This window comes from Parasteatoda tepidariorum, chromosome 3 (assembly GCF_982258835.1).
Source record: "Parasteatoda tepidariorum strain Cologne lab strain chromosome 3, Ptep-v5.0, whole genome shotgun sequence".
Classification (NCBI taxonomy): domain Eukaryota; kingdom Metazoa; phylum Arthropoda; class Arachnida; order Araneae; family Theridiidae; genus Parasteatoda; species Parasteatoda tepidariorum.
In genome coordinates this window covers 46,985,503-47,002,190 of record NC_141757.1, presented here as the reverse complement: position 1 = coordinate 47,002,190, position 16,688 = coordinate 46,985,503, and the positions used below count along the sequence as shown (strand labels likewise).

General features: G+C 29.5%; 2 protein-coding genes across 4 annotated transcripts; both read left to right on the top strand.

Moving 5' to 3' along the window:
* The first annotated feature begins 3 nt into the window (after positions 1–3).
* On the top strand, positions 4–5,014 carry Spase25 (Signal peptidase complex subunit Spase25). The gene is made up of 5 exons (XM_071178982.2): positions 4–296; positions 2,216–2,296; positions 2,363–2,527; positions 3,749–3,879; positions 4,763–5,014. Exons 1-5 carry the CDS (start codon positions 255–257, stop codon positions 4,947–4,949), a joined length of 606 nt encoding a protein of 201 aa, XP_071035083.1. The 5' UTR covers positions 4–254; the 3' UTR covers positions 4,950–5,014.
* A 4,521-nt stretch (positions 5,015–9,535) lies between these two features.
* Positions 9,536–16,516, top strand: LOC107447005 (astakine). 3 transcript variants are annotated; one of them, XM_043038962.3, is made up of 4 exons: positions 9,536–9,989; positions 11,034–11,101; positions 13,017–13,089; positions 16,230–16,516. In XM_043038962.3, the coding sequence occupies exons 2-4, from the start codon at positions 11,048–11,050 to the stop codon at positions 16,418–16,420; spliced, it is 318 nt and encodes a 105-aa protein (XP_042894896.2). In that variant the 5' UTR covers positions 9,536–9,989; positions 11,034–11,047; the 3' UTR covers positions 16,421–16,516. The 3 variants fall into 3 exon arrangements, with proteins under 3 accessions (XP_042894896.2, XP_087015390.1, XP_087015389.1); XM_087159264.1 differs by having other exon boundaries at positions 9,634–9,989; positions 13,017–13,093; positions 16,234–16,516; XM_087159263.1 differs by lacking the exons at positions 9,536–9,989; positions 11,034–11,101; positions 13,017–13,089 and adding an exon at positions 14,545–14,786.
* The last annotated feature ends 172 nt before the right edge of the window (positions 16,517–16,688 follow it).

Here is a 16,688-nt window from a genome sequence, read left to right as displayed (position 1 = left end):
TCCAGTAATAATATAGTTTTGAAGAAGTATGTTTGGAATTAAAAAGGAGGACATTAAGTTTAAACTATTCAAAAACATGAGGAGAAAAATGCGAAAATAAATTGATTCAAAAAATAAATTAATTAATTAATGATCTATCAGTCTTACTCTCAGTGAAAGGAAATGAAAAGAAGAACTTCGCGTCATAACATTTCACTTTCTCCTAATATTTTCGGTTTTAAAATTTTTTAAATATTACTAGGATTTCTGACAGTATGGTTTTGAAAAAAGCTGATATAGATAATGACTCTTCTAATGTAATTTTTTATATTTATGTATTTTAATATGTGCTATAATATTCTTTGAAGCTTGTTTGCCTTAATTCAAAATTTGTTAATATACGTGTACTTGTCAAACTGTATGATCTAATTTCACATGGAATTGTTATAAAGAAGTTGAATTCTTAGAAGCATAAATTAATTATTATACTTTCTAAAATTTAATTAATATCAATATCTACAGTTCTCTTTATTATAATTTTTTGATCTTTATTAATAGAGCCGGTTCAAATTTTTGGAAATCACTGTTTTGAAACAATATTTATCTGAGCCCTAAAAATCAATAACACAATTTGCTTTTTCCATTTAAGCATAATAAACTTATTACATTATTTAGAATATTACATGTTGTAAAATTTGCAGTACTGTCGAACTCGTTTAAAATGTAAACATAGGGTCTAAGATAAAACAACAGTCAGCCGAAATTATGTACAAAAATAAACTGGAATGTGTAACAACTAGAGTTGCATTACTGTTATGAACTAGAACATTTAAAGCTTGAAATTCTCTGTTTTTAAATTGTGTTGAAAGTGTAGTATTTAAACCATATTTTCTGTAAATATTGACATTTTTTTCATTGATTGAAAAAAATTGATGTTTCCCCTTCATCAAAGATTTGTTTTGATTAGGCAAACACTGTAGTAGATATCAAATATTTTGCTTTTGTATGAGGCATATGATTCACAAAAATTTGGTCAAGTGTGTATATGGTTCTTGACTAAACATAAGCAGATGCAGAATCTAATCAATAGTCTGTTAAGCAACATCTTATTTTAGTCACAACCATGACCATCAAGGATTCTTTATTCATCTGTTGTTGCACTTTAATAGCCATATGATTGTGTAATTGTTCAAATGTGAAACAGTATTGTTTGACATCATTCCTTGTTAACATGAAAAGCAATTATTACAAACCCTCTTAGGTCCTTAGTCATATGATTAACCCTCATGAGAGGAGAAAAAACAGATTTTGATTAACATAATTTCATACTTATAATTTCAGTCTCTCTTTCATTGGTTTCACAATGAAAAAAACCCCATCAAATAGGGATGTAACGACACCAAATATTCGGCCAAATCATATGCTGCTGTAAACCAATTTATAAGACCGCATGAAATTACATTTAAATCATCACAAATAAAGTGTTATGTGATAAGGTTATTAGGAAAGTATGTCGTTTGAAATTCATGTCTTGTAACAATGTATGTAAAGAAATCAAGATTATAAAAACTGGAAATCTAAAGCAATAACTGTTAGATAAATAATTAAGAAAAACATGCATAGATGTTATAAGATCTAGGGTTTCAAAGATGTACATATTTAAATCTGTGATTTGATAAAATTCTGGCACTTTCTTCTTGAGCACATAATTTCAATCCCAAATACTTTCGATGCTGATGCAGCATATTAGCTTGCAAATGATAATCAGTAACTGCCTGTTAATTCAGTTTACTTATACAAAATGTCATTAATCAATTACTTGAACAAATATAGACTTTTTTTTAGTGTTTACCGGTTATAACCAGTTTCTGCCGGCAAAAAGCCAATCCTGGTCAAATAACAGCTAAATTTTGTTTAAAGACAAGGGTGTCCCTGACAATTCTAAGCCTAGGGTACCTGTATTTTTAGGTCAGGCCATTAGGCCAGGATTGCTCTTAAAAAACCTAATGGCAAGACTGTGAATTAATAATCTAATCATCTTAAATTAAGAGCATTAAAAAGGCTAATATGCTTGTATAATGATATTGCAATGAAATATCAAAATTTTAAAAATCACATGGAAATACATAAAATTAGCTTCCAAAAACCATGTGAATATAAGGTGGAATCAAACATATATATATATTTAAATTTGAGTTTAAATATTTTATGAAGTATATATATTTTTTCTTTTTAGGCTGCAGATGAGAAGCCTATCAAAGTTGATAAATGGGATGGCTCAGCTGTCAAAAACGCTCTTGATGATGCTGTTAAAAAGGTATGTGATTATATTTTAAAGAATAAAAACTTCAATTTGAATTCTAATAATATTTTTGTTGTGTAGGTCTTCACTGAAAAATTAAAATATGTAGAATGTCATAAATTAATGGATGGTCGCTTAGCTATATCTGGAATTGCTGTTGGTGCTGCCATGTTTGCTCTCCTCTGGGATTATCTTCATCCATTCCCTGAATCAAAACCAGTATTAATCACTTGTGTGGTTTCATATCCTTTTTTTTAAAAAAAAAAAACAAAAATATCTAAATCAGTTTTTGTACTTTAAAATAATGAAAATAGTTATTTCGAGCTTTTATCTATCTGTATTTGGTATTTTATGCAGCAAACTTGTATACCATTATTTCATTCGACTATCTCTGGGATATCTATTATTATTATTATTTTTTTTTTTAAATTTCATTTTTGCTCTTGGAAGTTCAGGAATTGTAGTGTAATGAAATATAGTACTTACATGCACCTTTTAATTTTAAATCAGCATAATGTAAAGCTTTAATGTAGTCATAATTTTCTATCTCTGGGATATCTATTATTATTTTTTTTTTTTTTAATTTCATTTTTGCACTTGGAAGTACAGGAATTGTAGTGTAATGAAGTATAGTACTTACATGCACCTTTTAATTTTAAATCAGCATAATGTGAAGCTTTGATGTAGTCATGGTTTTTAAAATGTGAATTGAAACTATAATTATATGTGGAAACAGGGAAGCTTATACTTTTATGTTTAGATGTTTTTTATTAAATTTAAATAAACAAAAAATGAAAAACAAATGATGTGATAAATGTTCAAAATCTAAAAGCCTTGTATGTTAAACTAAAGCATTTTTAGGATATTAGTAAAATACAATCAATCTTAGCCAACACTTTATGTACAAAAATGTGTGTTTAAAATAAACATACTGGTGTGTGATCCAACTTGTGTGTTATTATATTTAAACATTCACTTCTATAATTTACTGCTTAGTGTTAGATTGATTTATTTTGTCATATGTTTTTTTTTAGAGGAATTGATTATAAGTTAAGTAATTTCAGTTATAGTCCTTTTTTTATAAGTTCTTTGATAATCTGTATTTACTTTAATAAACTAAATTAACTTTATAATATACATTGAAAAGCTAAACTAACATAACATTTCCATGATACTGTAATATCTGGTACTGATGTTCCTTATTTTATTTTTAACATTAATAAAGTATATAGAAAAAGTAATTATTTTTCTTACTTTTTTGTTGTTGTTATTATATACAAACCTAGTGACTCAATTTGATGTTTACATCTGTGGCTCTTCTGCTCTGTATTTTAGGGAGTAGATAATATGGAAGTGCCATGTAACGAGTGCTTTTTTTTTGTGCATAAATATTTAAGATAGACTGACTCATATTTATTTTATTACAGTTTAGTCGTTCTAAACTTTTTCTTAACTATAAATACATATTTCATCTTGATGGGCTTACTAACATTGTACACCACTTTTTTGGAGAAAGGAATATTTTTAGTTGCTGTGGACAAGGATCCTACTGGAATTGACCCCGACAGCACTTGGACGGCAAGCTCTTCATTGAAAAGGTTTCTATAACGATATTAATCTTTTTTTCAAGTTATTGCTTCAAAAAGTGTTTAAATTTAAAATATATGCTAAAAATGAAATATAAAGTAATAATTATTAGTGTGTTGGACCAAGCAGAGAAATAGGATCTCAATATATATTACTTTATAATAAAATATTGCTTTGAAAAATTACATAATTTTATATTGGAAAAATTTCTTAATAATTCCTTATTTATGAACAGAGAATATCAATGTTTGTTTATTTTTATGTATATATTTTTTAATGTTAAAAGCTTCCTTAAAATAAAAAGTTTAAGATAAAAAAATTTCATGCATAAAGCTTAAAAATTTTTTGTTATCAACTTTATTTTGATCAGATTCGATATAGTGAAAAGAAATAAGAGAAGTTTAATTGAGAATTCTACATTTTTATATTTCCTACTTTTTAAGTCCCTTATAACTTATTAACTATTAGTCCTATTGACTTGATTTTAATGCCATTTAATTCAGCATAGAAATATACATAGGGAACAATGTCTATGTAGTAAATTTCAGTCCTTCCCTCTTTTTAACCCCCTCTCTTCCTCAGTAAATTAAAGATAATGGTTAATACCAAAGGATGGGAGCTACTAAGGAATGGGATCTAGGATTAAATCCCAGCTTTAAATGCAATTTTCAATTTTTAACTAATTACTTCTATGTTCTACTAAGAACGAGCCTATTTCTAAAGGTTCTTTTTCTTCAAAGGATATATTTCAAGTTATTAAAATATAATGTTACATTTTCTGAATCATTCAGAAATTTGTATTAGTTATTACTTTTTAAGTACTCTCAATTAATATAAGATGACTTTTGACTTTTTGGTAATATTTTAAAGGTTGCTTTCATTATTTATTTTTAGATTTGATGATATGTACCACCTATATATTACATACAAGGATGGCGTCACAAAAAAGACTAGAGAAGCTGAATTGGAAAAATCTATCAGTTCTTGGTTTGATGTCAATGGAACTCTTTTACCAGATCTATTTGAGCCTGAAGTATCAAAGTTGCATTCCTCTTTATTAAATGAAAAGAAGAAGAAATGATTTTAAATTTGCTTTTGTAATATTTTATTTACTTAATTTGTTATTAAAATTATTTCCAAAAACAATTTTATTGCTTCTGTCTTTTCATTGTCTGCTCTAAATCTTTTGAACAAAATGTGTTTTAAACAAAAAATGTATTAACCAACATATGAATAACAAAAAATTCCTAAAAGGTTTTAAAACTGTTTTGCTTTAAAGCCTTAATTGGTGTACATTGTTTTGTACAAAAACCTCGGAGGAAAAAAAATGGGGGGGGGGGTCTAAAACAAATTCAACTTCTATATTTTATTATTAATGATTTTAGATATCATTGTTTTTAATGTTAGGCTTCGTGAAATAAATAACTATGAAGCTATAATTAATCTAAATTGTGATAGCAATTATAAACTATTTAAGATAATTCTTGTAATAATTTGTTTCTTTTTAAAAAGAGTTTCTTCCCCATTTAGCGAACCAAATTTTTTTTTACCCAATGCTATAAAACTTATTTGTCCAAAGATAATTCGATATAGAGTCATTCTTAAACTTAGTAATGGTAAAAAAAAAAGTTTGTATTTTTAAAGTATGTATTTCTAAACTTGATTTTTGAATGAAAATGATCCAGAACATTAAAGAAATCAATTGAGCAGCTCTTGCTTTTTAAAACATGATTTTCATAAAATTTTTCGCTTGTAAACTAATCATCTGATTTTGTTCAACTTTTTTTGCACTCACATTTCCTATGGCAGTTTTAACTTGATTTCATAAAAAAAACGTGTTCATAATTAATGAAATATTCTTCGCATGCATTAAATTTCTGTTTGCTTATATTGTTATCATTAATTGTTAGACAGAATATTTTGCCCACAATCCGAGTTTAATAAGTCAAAAATTAAGAACTTATTCAAAAATATTTCAACATGCAATTAAGTTGCTAAGTGAGCTATTATATTTTTAATTAAATCTGATAAGATCGGAAAAGAGCTTCTGCTAGTTGTGCTGATTTTGTCTAAAATGTTGAAAAAATAACATTTAACAAAAAACAAGTAACAAAAAATCTGAAAATCAATTGGCAAAAAAAAAAAAATAATAATTAGTAAGCATTAAAAAAGGATACCGATTGTTTCATTTTTTGCTGATAAGGTAAGGAATAATATGAGTAAAACTTGCGTGCGATACGAAATTCCTTTTTTTCGTCAAATATCTTTTGTAAAATGAAGTCTGAGCCTCCAGACGTCCACTTTGGCTCACCTACACGAACTCGTCTCTTCGCGGTTCTCTGTTGGGGCCCTTTGCTGCCTTCTACAAATTTGCCCTTTAATCTACAACATTTTACTGTTATCAGTGTAAAGCGGGAGTGGTAGAAATAAGGGATACGTCGGAAACCCGGCTATATTTTCATTACCCGGTTATTACCTACTGACTCAATTTTAGGACCCGATACATTTCATTGTAACTGTCGATGAACAGCGAACTCAATTTTGAGTTTTAGACTACCAATGTTCCACTCCGCAGCCTTGTAATTCTAAAATCAATCCAGAAGACAAGTATTGGAGGGCAATTTACCTTCTTGGAGGAATTTTTGATCGAACTAATCCGCATTTGCGGTACATGGAGAGGAAAACCTCATACGGTTAGTTAGACTGCAAGGGGACTTTAACCAACACCTCCTAGAATAAGGAAGGCCTCAGCACGGATCAATTTAGTAGTCCGATGTGACGAAGTTAACTGCGCAGTTGATGAAAAATAAGAAAGATGTCATTACGTTCGGGGTACTAAGCTGCGCAGTGTTTGAAAATACGAAATATGTCATTACATTTGGACTACTAAAGGATATTTATGGTAACCCGTGCAGAGGCCTACTCTTTTCTAGGAGGTGTTGCTTTAACCCATTATCCTTCTACCACTGAGGGTATTTTTTACGTCAGCACTGTGGTAGGTGCAAGCCGAGTGCTGAATTCTTATCCACCTGGCTGGTCAATCAGCCATCGCTGTGATTTGAACCCGGGTGTGTAATATGAAATCATCATGCGATATCAGAACCCTTTAGCGATTTGGCGCAATTACATCACAAAGATGGAAAACTGAGCGTGTTACGATATTTCGAAAACAGTATACTGTTTTCGCTCAAGGTTATAACCTTGAGCAAAAACGTTAAAAAATTGTCTTACAGTAAATACTGAATCGTTTTTAATATGAATGCGTGAGCCGCGATTACTCGGGGGGATAGAGCTTTCGCCTTCCAATGGTGTGAACCAGGTTCAAATCCCAGCGATGGCTGGTAAATACGATTGCGAAGGTAGATTACGAAGAAAATCACTTCGAAATAAAAAAATAAAAAACATGGAAAACAATGAATGCATTGAAATAAGTTTCAGAAAAGAATGGTAGTTACATGCGAAACTATTTATTTTTAAAGCAAGAAGTAGAGGCTGCGCCACCGTGATGTCACTGACTGAAATCAGAAGCTCGGAGCGGGATGAGTCTCTTCAAAGGAGTGACCTAGCCGCGTTCTATTCACTCTTTAGCCCTGGTGAAAACCAGAATAAAAACCGGACATTAACTCGTCGCGATGCTGCTCATTAAAAAATGTATAAAATGTATTTTATTATCGATAATTAAAAATATCTTAATTAATTATCTGTTGTGTTTATGTCCCGCAGTGGACTGATCGTTAAGACACGGTTCCCAGCAGATCACCGAAGTCAAGCATCACTGGCTACGGTCAGTGTGCGGTTGGGTGACCACTTGGATCAGCCTGCGTAGGGACCGAGGGTGTGCGGTATTGGTCCTCGTTAAACTGTGCTACCGTAAAGTGCTCGATTTCGCGCGCAGGTCGTCGGGCTACCGAAGCGGGGGTGCCATCCCCTCCGCAGAGGATCAAAATTGTGATGGCTTGTCTTCGGATCATCCTCCGGGATGTTTCCCAGACCGTCGCCAATAGCCCATTGTGCAGCTCTAGTGCGACGTAAATTAACAACAACAACAACTGTTGTGTTTATCTCTAAGAAAAAAGTGTAAATTTCAAGATGGCAAAATGAAACTTCGGAATATGAAGTTCGAGTGCAATGGACATAGATGTGCAGAAATATAGCATAAATTCCGGGGAAAAAAATCAACAAACAATTCATTAGTTAAAAAACTAGTAAAAAATTCGAAAATTAATTTTTAGGTGCAGATGCAACCAATCTGGTCACCATTTGCACACATTCGTGCTATAAATCTCCTATGCAAAATAAATTTCTGTATCTGAAACACTCAAACACATATTTTATATGTATAGTGGTATTTTATTTATGTCGCTCTAGAACAGCTCAAAGTGTTATTGATAACGACGTCAGAAAAGATACTATAGGATGATCTGAAGACATGCCATGACACCAAAATTGAGATCTTCTTCAAAGGGGAGGGATCCCCATCCTACCTTGTTAGCCTTAACCCATTTTGACCTAGCCTGACATATATGTTACGGGAAGTGCGAGAATTCTTCTGATTTCAAAAAGAACTGTTTTTACACCAAGCAAATGTTTTTTATTATTTTCAAAATTCAAGTGGTAGCTAAAGGAAGAAAATATTGATTTAGTTAAAAAAAGTAATTCCCTTTTTTAATAGAAATTTTTTTGCGTCACGGCATATAAATTCAGGCTTTAAAGTACCTGCGCTGAGCTGGAAATCGAGCATTTTACTGTTGAACAGTTTAAGGCTGTTTTCCGAAGGCTCCGTCGTAATAAGAAATGATGCTTTTTTTTGTGCGAATAATATGCTATTTTAATAACTGCTGTGAGTTTTCAACTGTTACTCATGATTGTTAGGTTAAGTTTAGCCTAAGACCAGCACCGTCAAGGATTATTTTGAAAATGGCGCAAATGACATTATGGAGAAAAGTCTCAATTTTGTGAAAATGAAAAGGGTTTGTGGTCTAATTTTTTAATTTTTAAAAACTTACTCCAATGCTGCATTACCTGGGCTTATAAAAATTTGCAAAAACTGAAAATAAGGCAGTGATTTTGTTAATTTTCATCTTGGTAGAAAAATTTCCTCAAATAGTCAATTTTTAAAAAAAGTTTTTTAACTTTTAAAATATTTAAGTTTTTTTTCTGTTCTGAAGCCCTGATAAATTGCTGACTGCAAAATTATATATATAGTTTAAAATCATCGCATTACTTTAAGTGTAACAAACCTCAATTCCTTCAGAATTGGAAGTAATTAAAAAAAAAAAAAAAAAAAAAAAAAAAAAAAATGAAGTCGAAGAAAAATTTAAGTGGTACTTTTTTGTGTCTGAATTTGTAACTTAAAATATCGTTAGCATTACTTACATTAATTTTTTTTTTCTTTTCTTTCTCTTTTAGCTTCATTTATAACTCTGGCGTTAAAATAATCCTCATTTGATTTAATAAAGCGTTTACAAATTAAAAGAACTAAATTTACAAAACCTGCAAATTAAAAAAAAAAAAAAAAAAAAAGCAAGCAAATATATTGTTTTAAATTCTTTTAGTTTTTGAGAAAACTGAAAAATTCTTTGCCTTTGTTCAGCCGGAAATGTCTGAATACAATTTAGAATGTTCTCTTTAAACAAATACCGGGAAAACCACTTTTATCACTATCTTATTTGTGCATGTAATAATCATGTTTCTTAAAATTTGATAGCAAGGTACTTATTAAGTGAAATAAAACCTTATCGTAAAAAGCTCATTTACTCAAATCTTGATTACTCATCAAGTCATCATGTAGTGTGAGCAACTAGACAGTTCTAAATACGTTATTGCAACACAACTATTACCAATAATTAGTTGAAATTATTTCAACCTTTCCTTATGAATTTTGTACTTTAGTTTGAATATTCTGACATTGCTATTCACGATCAAAATTTCAAAGGTAAATGCAATTATGGTTAATACTAAAACATATCAAACTATTTAAACTAAAAATCGCAAGAAATCATTTTTGTGTCAAACTTGTTCTGTGGAGTTATTTTGACATTTTGTATAAGAAGCTGTCAAAAAATTTAGAAAATATTTCACAACAACGCATCCGTGAAAAATTCAATTTGAATAATCAGAAGTAAGTACACTTTTGAATTTTAAAAATAATTCCTTTTTTTAATAATTATTTTGCAAACTTGTACGTTCGTTGCTTTTATGTTAAATTTCTGATTTTTTTTTAATACCAACTTTATTCTGAGTTTTTGCTTTTTTACAACTGAAACAAGATGAACTTTGAAATAAAAAAACATAATAATATAAAAGTTATATCTAAATTGAAGCATTTCAGTTAAGATTAATGTTTCAGCAATTCTTAAAAACAGATTTTAAAAAGTCAATTATATACATATATAACAATTTGTTGAGATTGTTCTCATTTTAATAATAAAATATTCCAACTTTGAATATTTTTGTAGAGAGTCATAAAGAGTTCTTTTTCTCTATCTTTTTGGGGTTATTTTATATTTTTATTTTCAATAAAAAAAAATTCATTTTAATTTATAAATTATAGTGATAATGATATAAATTTACAAGGAACTGAAATAACAACCGGGTTATTTCGAGGCAAGTGGGTTAATTTTTGGTTCATCCCCTGACTAACATTTGAGACACAAGCCCACGTGATTCATCATTATCTTCTTAAAATTTAACCTTCTCTTAATGTATCGAGCAATATTAATAATAATAAACATGTAAGTGCTTTACGATATTTTGAGGAAAGTGATTTAGTAACAATTTTCTTTCGATTGCTAATGCTATGAACGCTAAAATAGAATTTAAAATGACTGATAAAACAAAATTTATTTTAGGAAAACAAAATATGCAATATGTAGCTTATTATACATAAAGATAAAAAATATATAAAAAGCTGAACTTTAAATTTTTTGTCGCTTACGTTGATTGCATGGGAATATTTCATTTAAAAAGAATGATAAGACACAAAATTGTAAATTCATTTCATTTTTTTATAAATAATACACAGATACAATCTATGAATTCAAATATAGAAAAATAAATATTTGTATGAAAAAGTTAGTGTCTACAAATCTTTTTAACAGCTTAAACGAATTTTAATTAATTTATGAAAAAAATTAAATAAGAGATTTATATAAATTTTTTTCAGGCAAAATTCTTTAGATGGGAAACATGAGGCATTTTACTCTGAGTATTGTTGCGTCTTTATTATTTCAGGTAAGTTATAGTTTTACTTACAACGATATAGCTTTTCTTTAATTTCAAGAAATGCTGTAACAGTTCGATAAAGATTGAATGGGTTTAAATAAAATCTAAATGGGATTTATTAAAACAAGTCCTCAACACTTCAAATAAAATACTAAAAATAATTATTTATTTTTACAAATAAAATTGTAATAATTTCAAAGTTTGCTTCTTCGCCTAAGTGTTCTTTTTTTAAATTTTTTTTTACATTTTTAATCATTTAAACATTTCATACTGCTTGCAAATGTAGGGAATAATCAACTTGTGAAAATCTCCAAATGTGAAGATATTATCAACAAAATTACACAAAACTCAAAATTTTTAAAAATAATTTTTGCGTAAAAACTGTATTTGTGAAGCTAATGAAAATAATTTAAAAATAGGGATATTTAAATAAAGAATTATGATCCCTTTTCAACAAATAATGCTGTTTAATTTCGGTTGAGACATCGGCGACCTCACGATTCAGCCGTTCCCAGTTGAGGCGGTAAACGAAAATTGTTCAGGTCGTGGATGATGGTATTTGGTTATTATGGGTCTCAAGACCTACCACCTGAAATGGGACAATCTCCAATCACTGTCTCAAATCAGAGCGTCTCAAGCGGTACTGTACAGATACATTTATAATTAAAAAAATAATAATTTAAGTTTAAAGAATGATTTTGGCTATAAAAAACTGCGGCATGTAATTAAATTTATGCGTAAATATTTTTAAATTTACTTTATCAGTAAAATTCTAGGAGCAGTATAATGATAAGGTACATTTTTTTTAATGCTTTTTGGTTAAAACTCAAAGATTTTCAAAGGTATACCTCATTATAATGAGATGTTTCGGTGTTAGCTTTTATTTAGTGCAAATCCCCGATATTTGTGACGTACATCTTCGGAGACAATACACAAGAACACTTCGATATAAAAATGGCATCTTTGGAAAAAGTGCAATTTATCACTATTGCCTCAAATCGTTAAATTACATCTGCTTAAAGCAGTAAACTTAATTGTGACACAATAAATTAATAAAATATGTATTTTAAAAGCTTTTGTTATACTGGATTAAGACTGTTTATAAGTAGATTTTTATATACGTATTCTTGAGATCCTAATAATATATAGTCCCGCAGTGGACTGATCGTTAAGACACGGTTCCCAGCAGATCACCGAAGTCAAGTATCACTGGCTGCGGTCAGTGTGCGGGTGGGTGACCACTTGGATCAGTCTGTGCAGGGACGGAAGGTGTGCGGTATTGGTCCTCGTTAAACTGTTCTACCGTAAAGTGCTGGACTTTACGTGCAGGTCGTCGGGCTATCGAAGCGGGGGTGCCATCCCCTCTGCAGAGGATCAAAATTGTGACGGCATGTCTTCAAATCATCCTCAGTGATGTTTCCCAGACCGTTGCCAATAGCCCATTGGGCAGCTCTTGTGCGATGTAATTACAACAACAACTCTCATATTTGCGCTCATTAAAACTGCATTTCTTAAACATATTATTACTTATGGCATAGAGATATCTGAGCTTACGTCATTTCCCTTACCTGTTCACTGGAAACCCATCAATGATCAATTAGTCGCAGATGCAACCAATAGGAATACATTTCTATTAAGATAGGAATACGAATCGTCCTATAGGAATAGTGCAAACGGAAATTGATTGAATGATAGAGAATCTATTAGTTAAAGTTATCTAGTTCAGCCTCTGACTTGGACATCCCGACTAAGACATAAATACTAAAATTAAATTCAGTTTAAAATTATCCATTTGCATAATTTTATATTTGCAATTCGCATTTTAAGCCATCTCTTTTATTTAAGTATAACTTGTTTTTCAAGCTATCATATGTTTAAACAGAAACCATGAAAATGTTGAATTCTAACAACTACCATATACTAGGTTTGCATCTGTAATACACCAAGAGAATGCTCCAGTAAGAGAGATTGTGGTCCGAATGAATGTTGCGTAGTAGGTAAGTATTCCATAGATTTTATTAAAAGTTGCAAATAATTCATTATATTATAATAACTTCGCATTTAAGTTCTTTACTTTTTATGGTTTATTTAAAACAATATTGTCAAAACAACTTTAAGTCATTATTCCCTGAACTCTTCTTAGAATTCTAATTCCTTGAAAATAATCATCTAATTTTATCTTTTTTGCACTTTTCTACCAACTTTATTTGGGTTTAATGCAATATTTCTACGTGTCCTTAACAAGGGAGATCTCCCAGGGTCTTGTTCTGTGATTGCTGAACGCGAATACGTTTCATACCGTAAACTGGAGCAACTTGGGATAATTCTTTTTCGCAATTTTTATGAAATTTAAGTTTGCAAAAAAAAAAAAAGAAAAGACAAATATTAAGTGATAAAACTTTTCAAATTATTATTAGTCACAAATATGAGTTTTTTGAAAATGATACTGCCTTTATGAAAAGTTTAAATGGCCATTTAAAAAAGGAGAGTTTTAAAATGTTAGATCAGAGAAAGAAATTACCTTGTTTTTAGCATCTAGTTATTTTATAGAAATTACATTGTGTTTTACTCATCGGGCCAATGTACCACTTATAAGAGTTATTTTAACGAAGTGATTGAACTGAATTAATTAAAAAAAATAAATAATAATTCTAATTCTAAGATAAGTGAATGAACTTAAAAAAAAAAAAAAAATTTTATCTCGGAAAAAAAAGTTCAAAATCTACAAAAGCTAAATTTTCAATTAAATCTCATTTTATATGACATATAGTCACAGGGAAACAGAGAAATGACTGAAAACAAGTAGCTAATATTTGATTTTACAGCTAATACCAAACCATTCAACTTAGAGAGAAATTGAATAAAAATAACCATTTTTTGTATCATAGTATTGAGCATACTATATTATTGATAAAAGTCTAAATTATTTCATTTGATTTTAAGGAAAATTTTTTTCTTCTGAAAAACAATATCTGTATAGTGCACCAAAAAAAAAGGACCACCCTGAAAAATTTTTGATCTAATGATCAGATTTTCACGTTCTAGGATTCCATTTTAATGGCTTGAGGGGATGACTTCAAATATGCTAATTAATTAGGGTAGACCATAATTTAAGTTACGAAATCAGACACAAAAAAGTACTTTTTCTAAATAAACATATCTTTCTTTCAAGGGATTCGGATCTCTGACCCCCAAAATATAGGGGGTAGCCGCAATCTGGGAAATATGGTCCCCAAAGTTTGGTCAGGAGATTGGTCCAAAGTTTGGACCCTCAAAGTTATCGGAACTATTCAACCGATTATTAAAATTTATTGGATTAATTAAATTAAATTAAAGTTTATCGGAAACTATTCAACCGATTTTACTCAAATTTTTATTTTGCCATGTAAAATTAAATACTTTAAAATGATTTGAAAAATTGTATATCCTTACAATTAAAAATTTTTTTCGTCTTGATAAAATAATAAATATTTACTAAAATTTATTTTTTGCATAGATGTTATTTTGGATAAACGATTTTATTGTTGTGTAAAAAGTTCTCGAGATATGGCGAAATACGTAAAAAATAAAATTGACATCAGGGGGGTCGAAACTTTGTACCGCTCCTCTGACCAAATTATGGGGACCATATTTCCCAGATTTCAGCTAACATCTATACTTAGGGGGTCAAAAATAAGAATCCGTCGAAAAAAAGGTATGTTTATTCAGGAAAAGTACTTTTTCGTGTCTGATTTCGTAACTTAAAATATGGTCTGCATTAAATAATTAGCATATTCGAGGTCACCCCTCGAGCCATTAAGATGGAAGTCTAGAACACAAAGATCCGATCATTAGATAAAAAGTTATTCAGTGTGGTTCGTTTTTCATTGTGCACACTGTACATTAGTAAGTAACATTTATAATAAAATTCAAAATAAAACTTTTCAAACCTCCTTCTACTTTATTTATATTACAGTGATAACATTTCGTGAGCTTTTTATTCTAGATACAGCAGCTCAAAATGCGTATTTAAAAAAAAAAAGGCTTGAAAATGAATATTTAAGAAAATGAAAATATACATATATATTTTTTCTTCAAAATTCTCGTATGGAAATTTTTTTAAAAAATAAACTAATAGATTCAAATAAATTCGTAATGGCATAACCATTTGCCTACAGAACTTAGTAAATTTCTTTAAAATTAATCTTTTTAGAAAAGACTATGCAAATTAAAAGTTCTTACAAGGTTGTCACGGTTCTTATAAATTTTTAATATTGATTTCTAAAAACCATTTTATCGTTTAGTATTCTGAATACGAAGAGATCAGTTGCAAAGTAATACCTTTAATATACTCAACATTCCAATCCCAAAGTCCTGGAACTTAGTCCGTAATGATTATGCTTAGTTAAAAAAAAAGTAAAGAAAAAGTTAGCGTGAAATTTCTTATTCAGTTATTAAGTTTGAGTATAACACTTGAATTGAAAGGCACATTTTTTTTTTTGAAGCATCCATTTCTTATACATGCTTTTTGAGTTGAGACCATTTTCTTAAACATGCTTTTTGAGCTGTGTCCATTTTCTAAAACATGCATTTTGAGCTATGTCCATTTTCGTAAGCTTGCATTTTGAGCTGCGCCCATTTCCTTCACTTTTGTCATCATGCAATATCACGTGACGAAATTTTTCCCGATAGTTTGTGTCAATAAGACATTTTAAGTAATAACAAGATGCATAATCCAAGATATTATCCAACTATTTTTGTAGAAAATATGGTGTTTTCTGATGACAATAACGCAGTATTTATTAAAGAAAAAACTTAAATAGCAGCTAAAATAAAAAAAAACTTTAACTTTGATTTTATCTTTATAGATTACCAGTCTTTAAGATAGAGTATAACCACCTGCACTTGGCTGGCAATGAACGTGTTAAACACGCAATTTGAGCTGTTTCCATTTTCCTAAACGCGCTTTTTGAGCTATGCTCAGAATAAAAAGCTATTTAGTTTACAATAACATAACTTGGATTGACTGTGAAAAATCATACCAAGCTAAATTGAATATTTTGCCCTAACTAAACAAGTTTAATCCATTTCCTCCTATTTCATTAATATTATAAAGAGAGATTTTGTTTAAAAGCTAAAAGATGTCTATTATTTTCAGGTAGGACACGTTACTCCATTCCTGAATGTAAGCCAAATGGAAGAGTCGGAAATACTTGTCTTCGAGGAGCAGAACCAGAAGATTTAACTCTATATTACCCAAATGGGCAACGTGAACTAGAAGGTGTTTACACTCTGTTTTGTCCCTGTGATCAAAATCTAGTTTGTAAATCAAATAGGTGCACTGTGTAATTTTTTTTATAACTAAAACACTTATTTAAAAAAAAAATGATGACTTGTAATGTAAGAAAATGCACCAATTCAATGAATAAAAATTTAATGCAAATAATAGAGAATATTGAGATAAGAAAGCTTTCTCTTAAGAAAATCTAACTAGAACTGGCTTTTGGATTTTTAAACTTCAAAACATGCAACAATATGGAAAATATAGTCCCAATAGAATAGGCAGGAGAACAGCCGAAAGTTTGGTTCCTTAATATTAAAAATAAAAAAATAATTA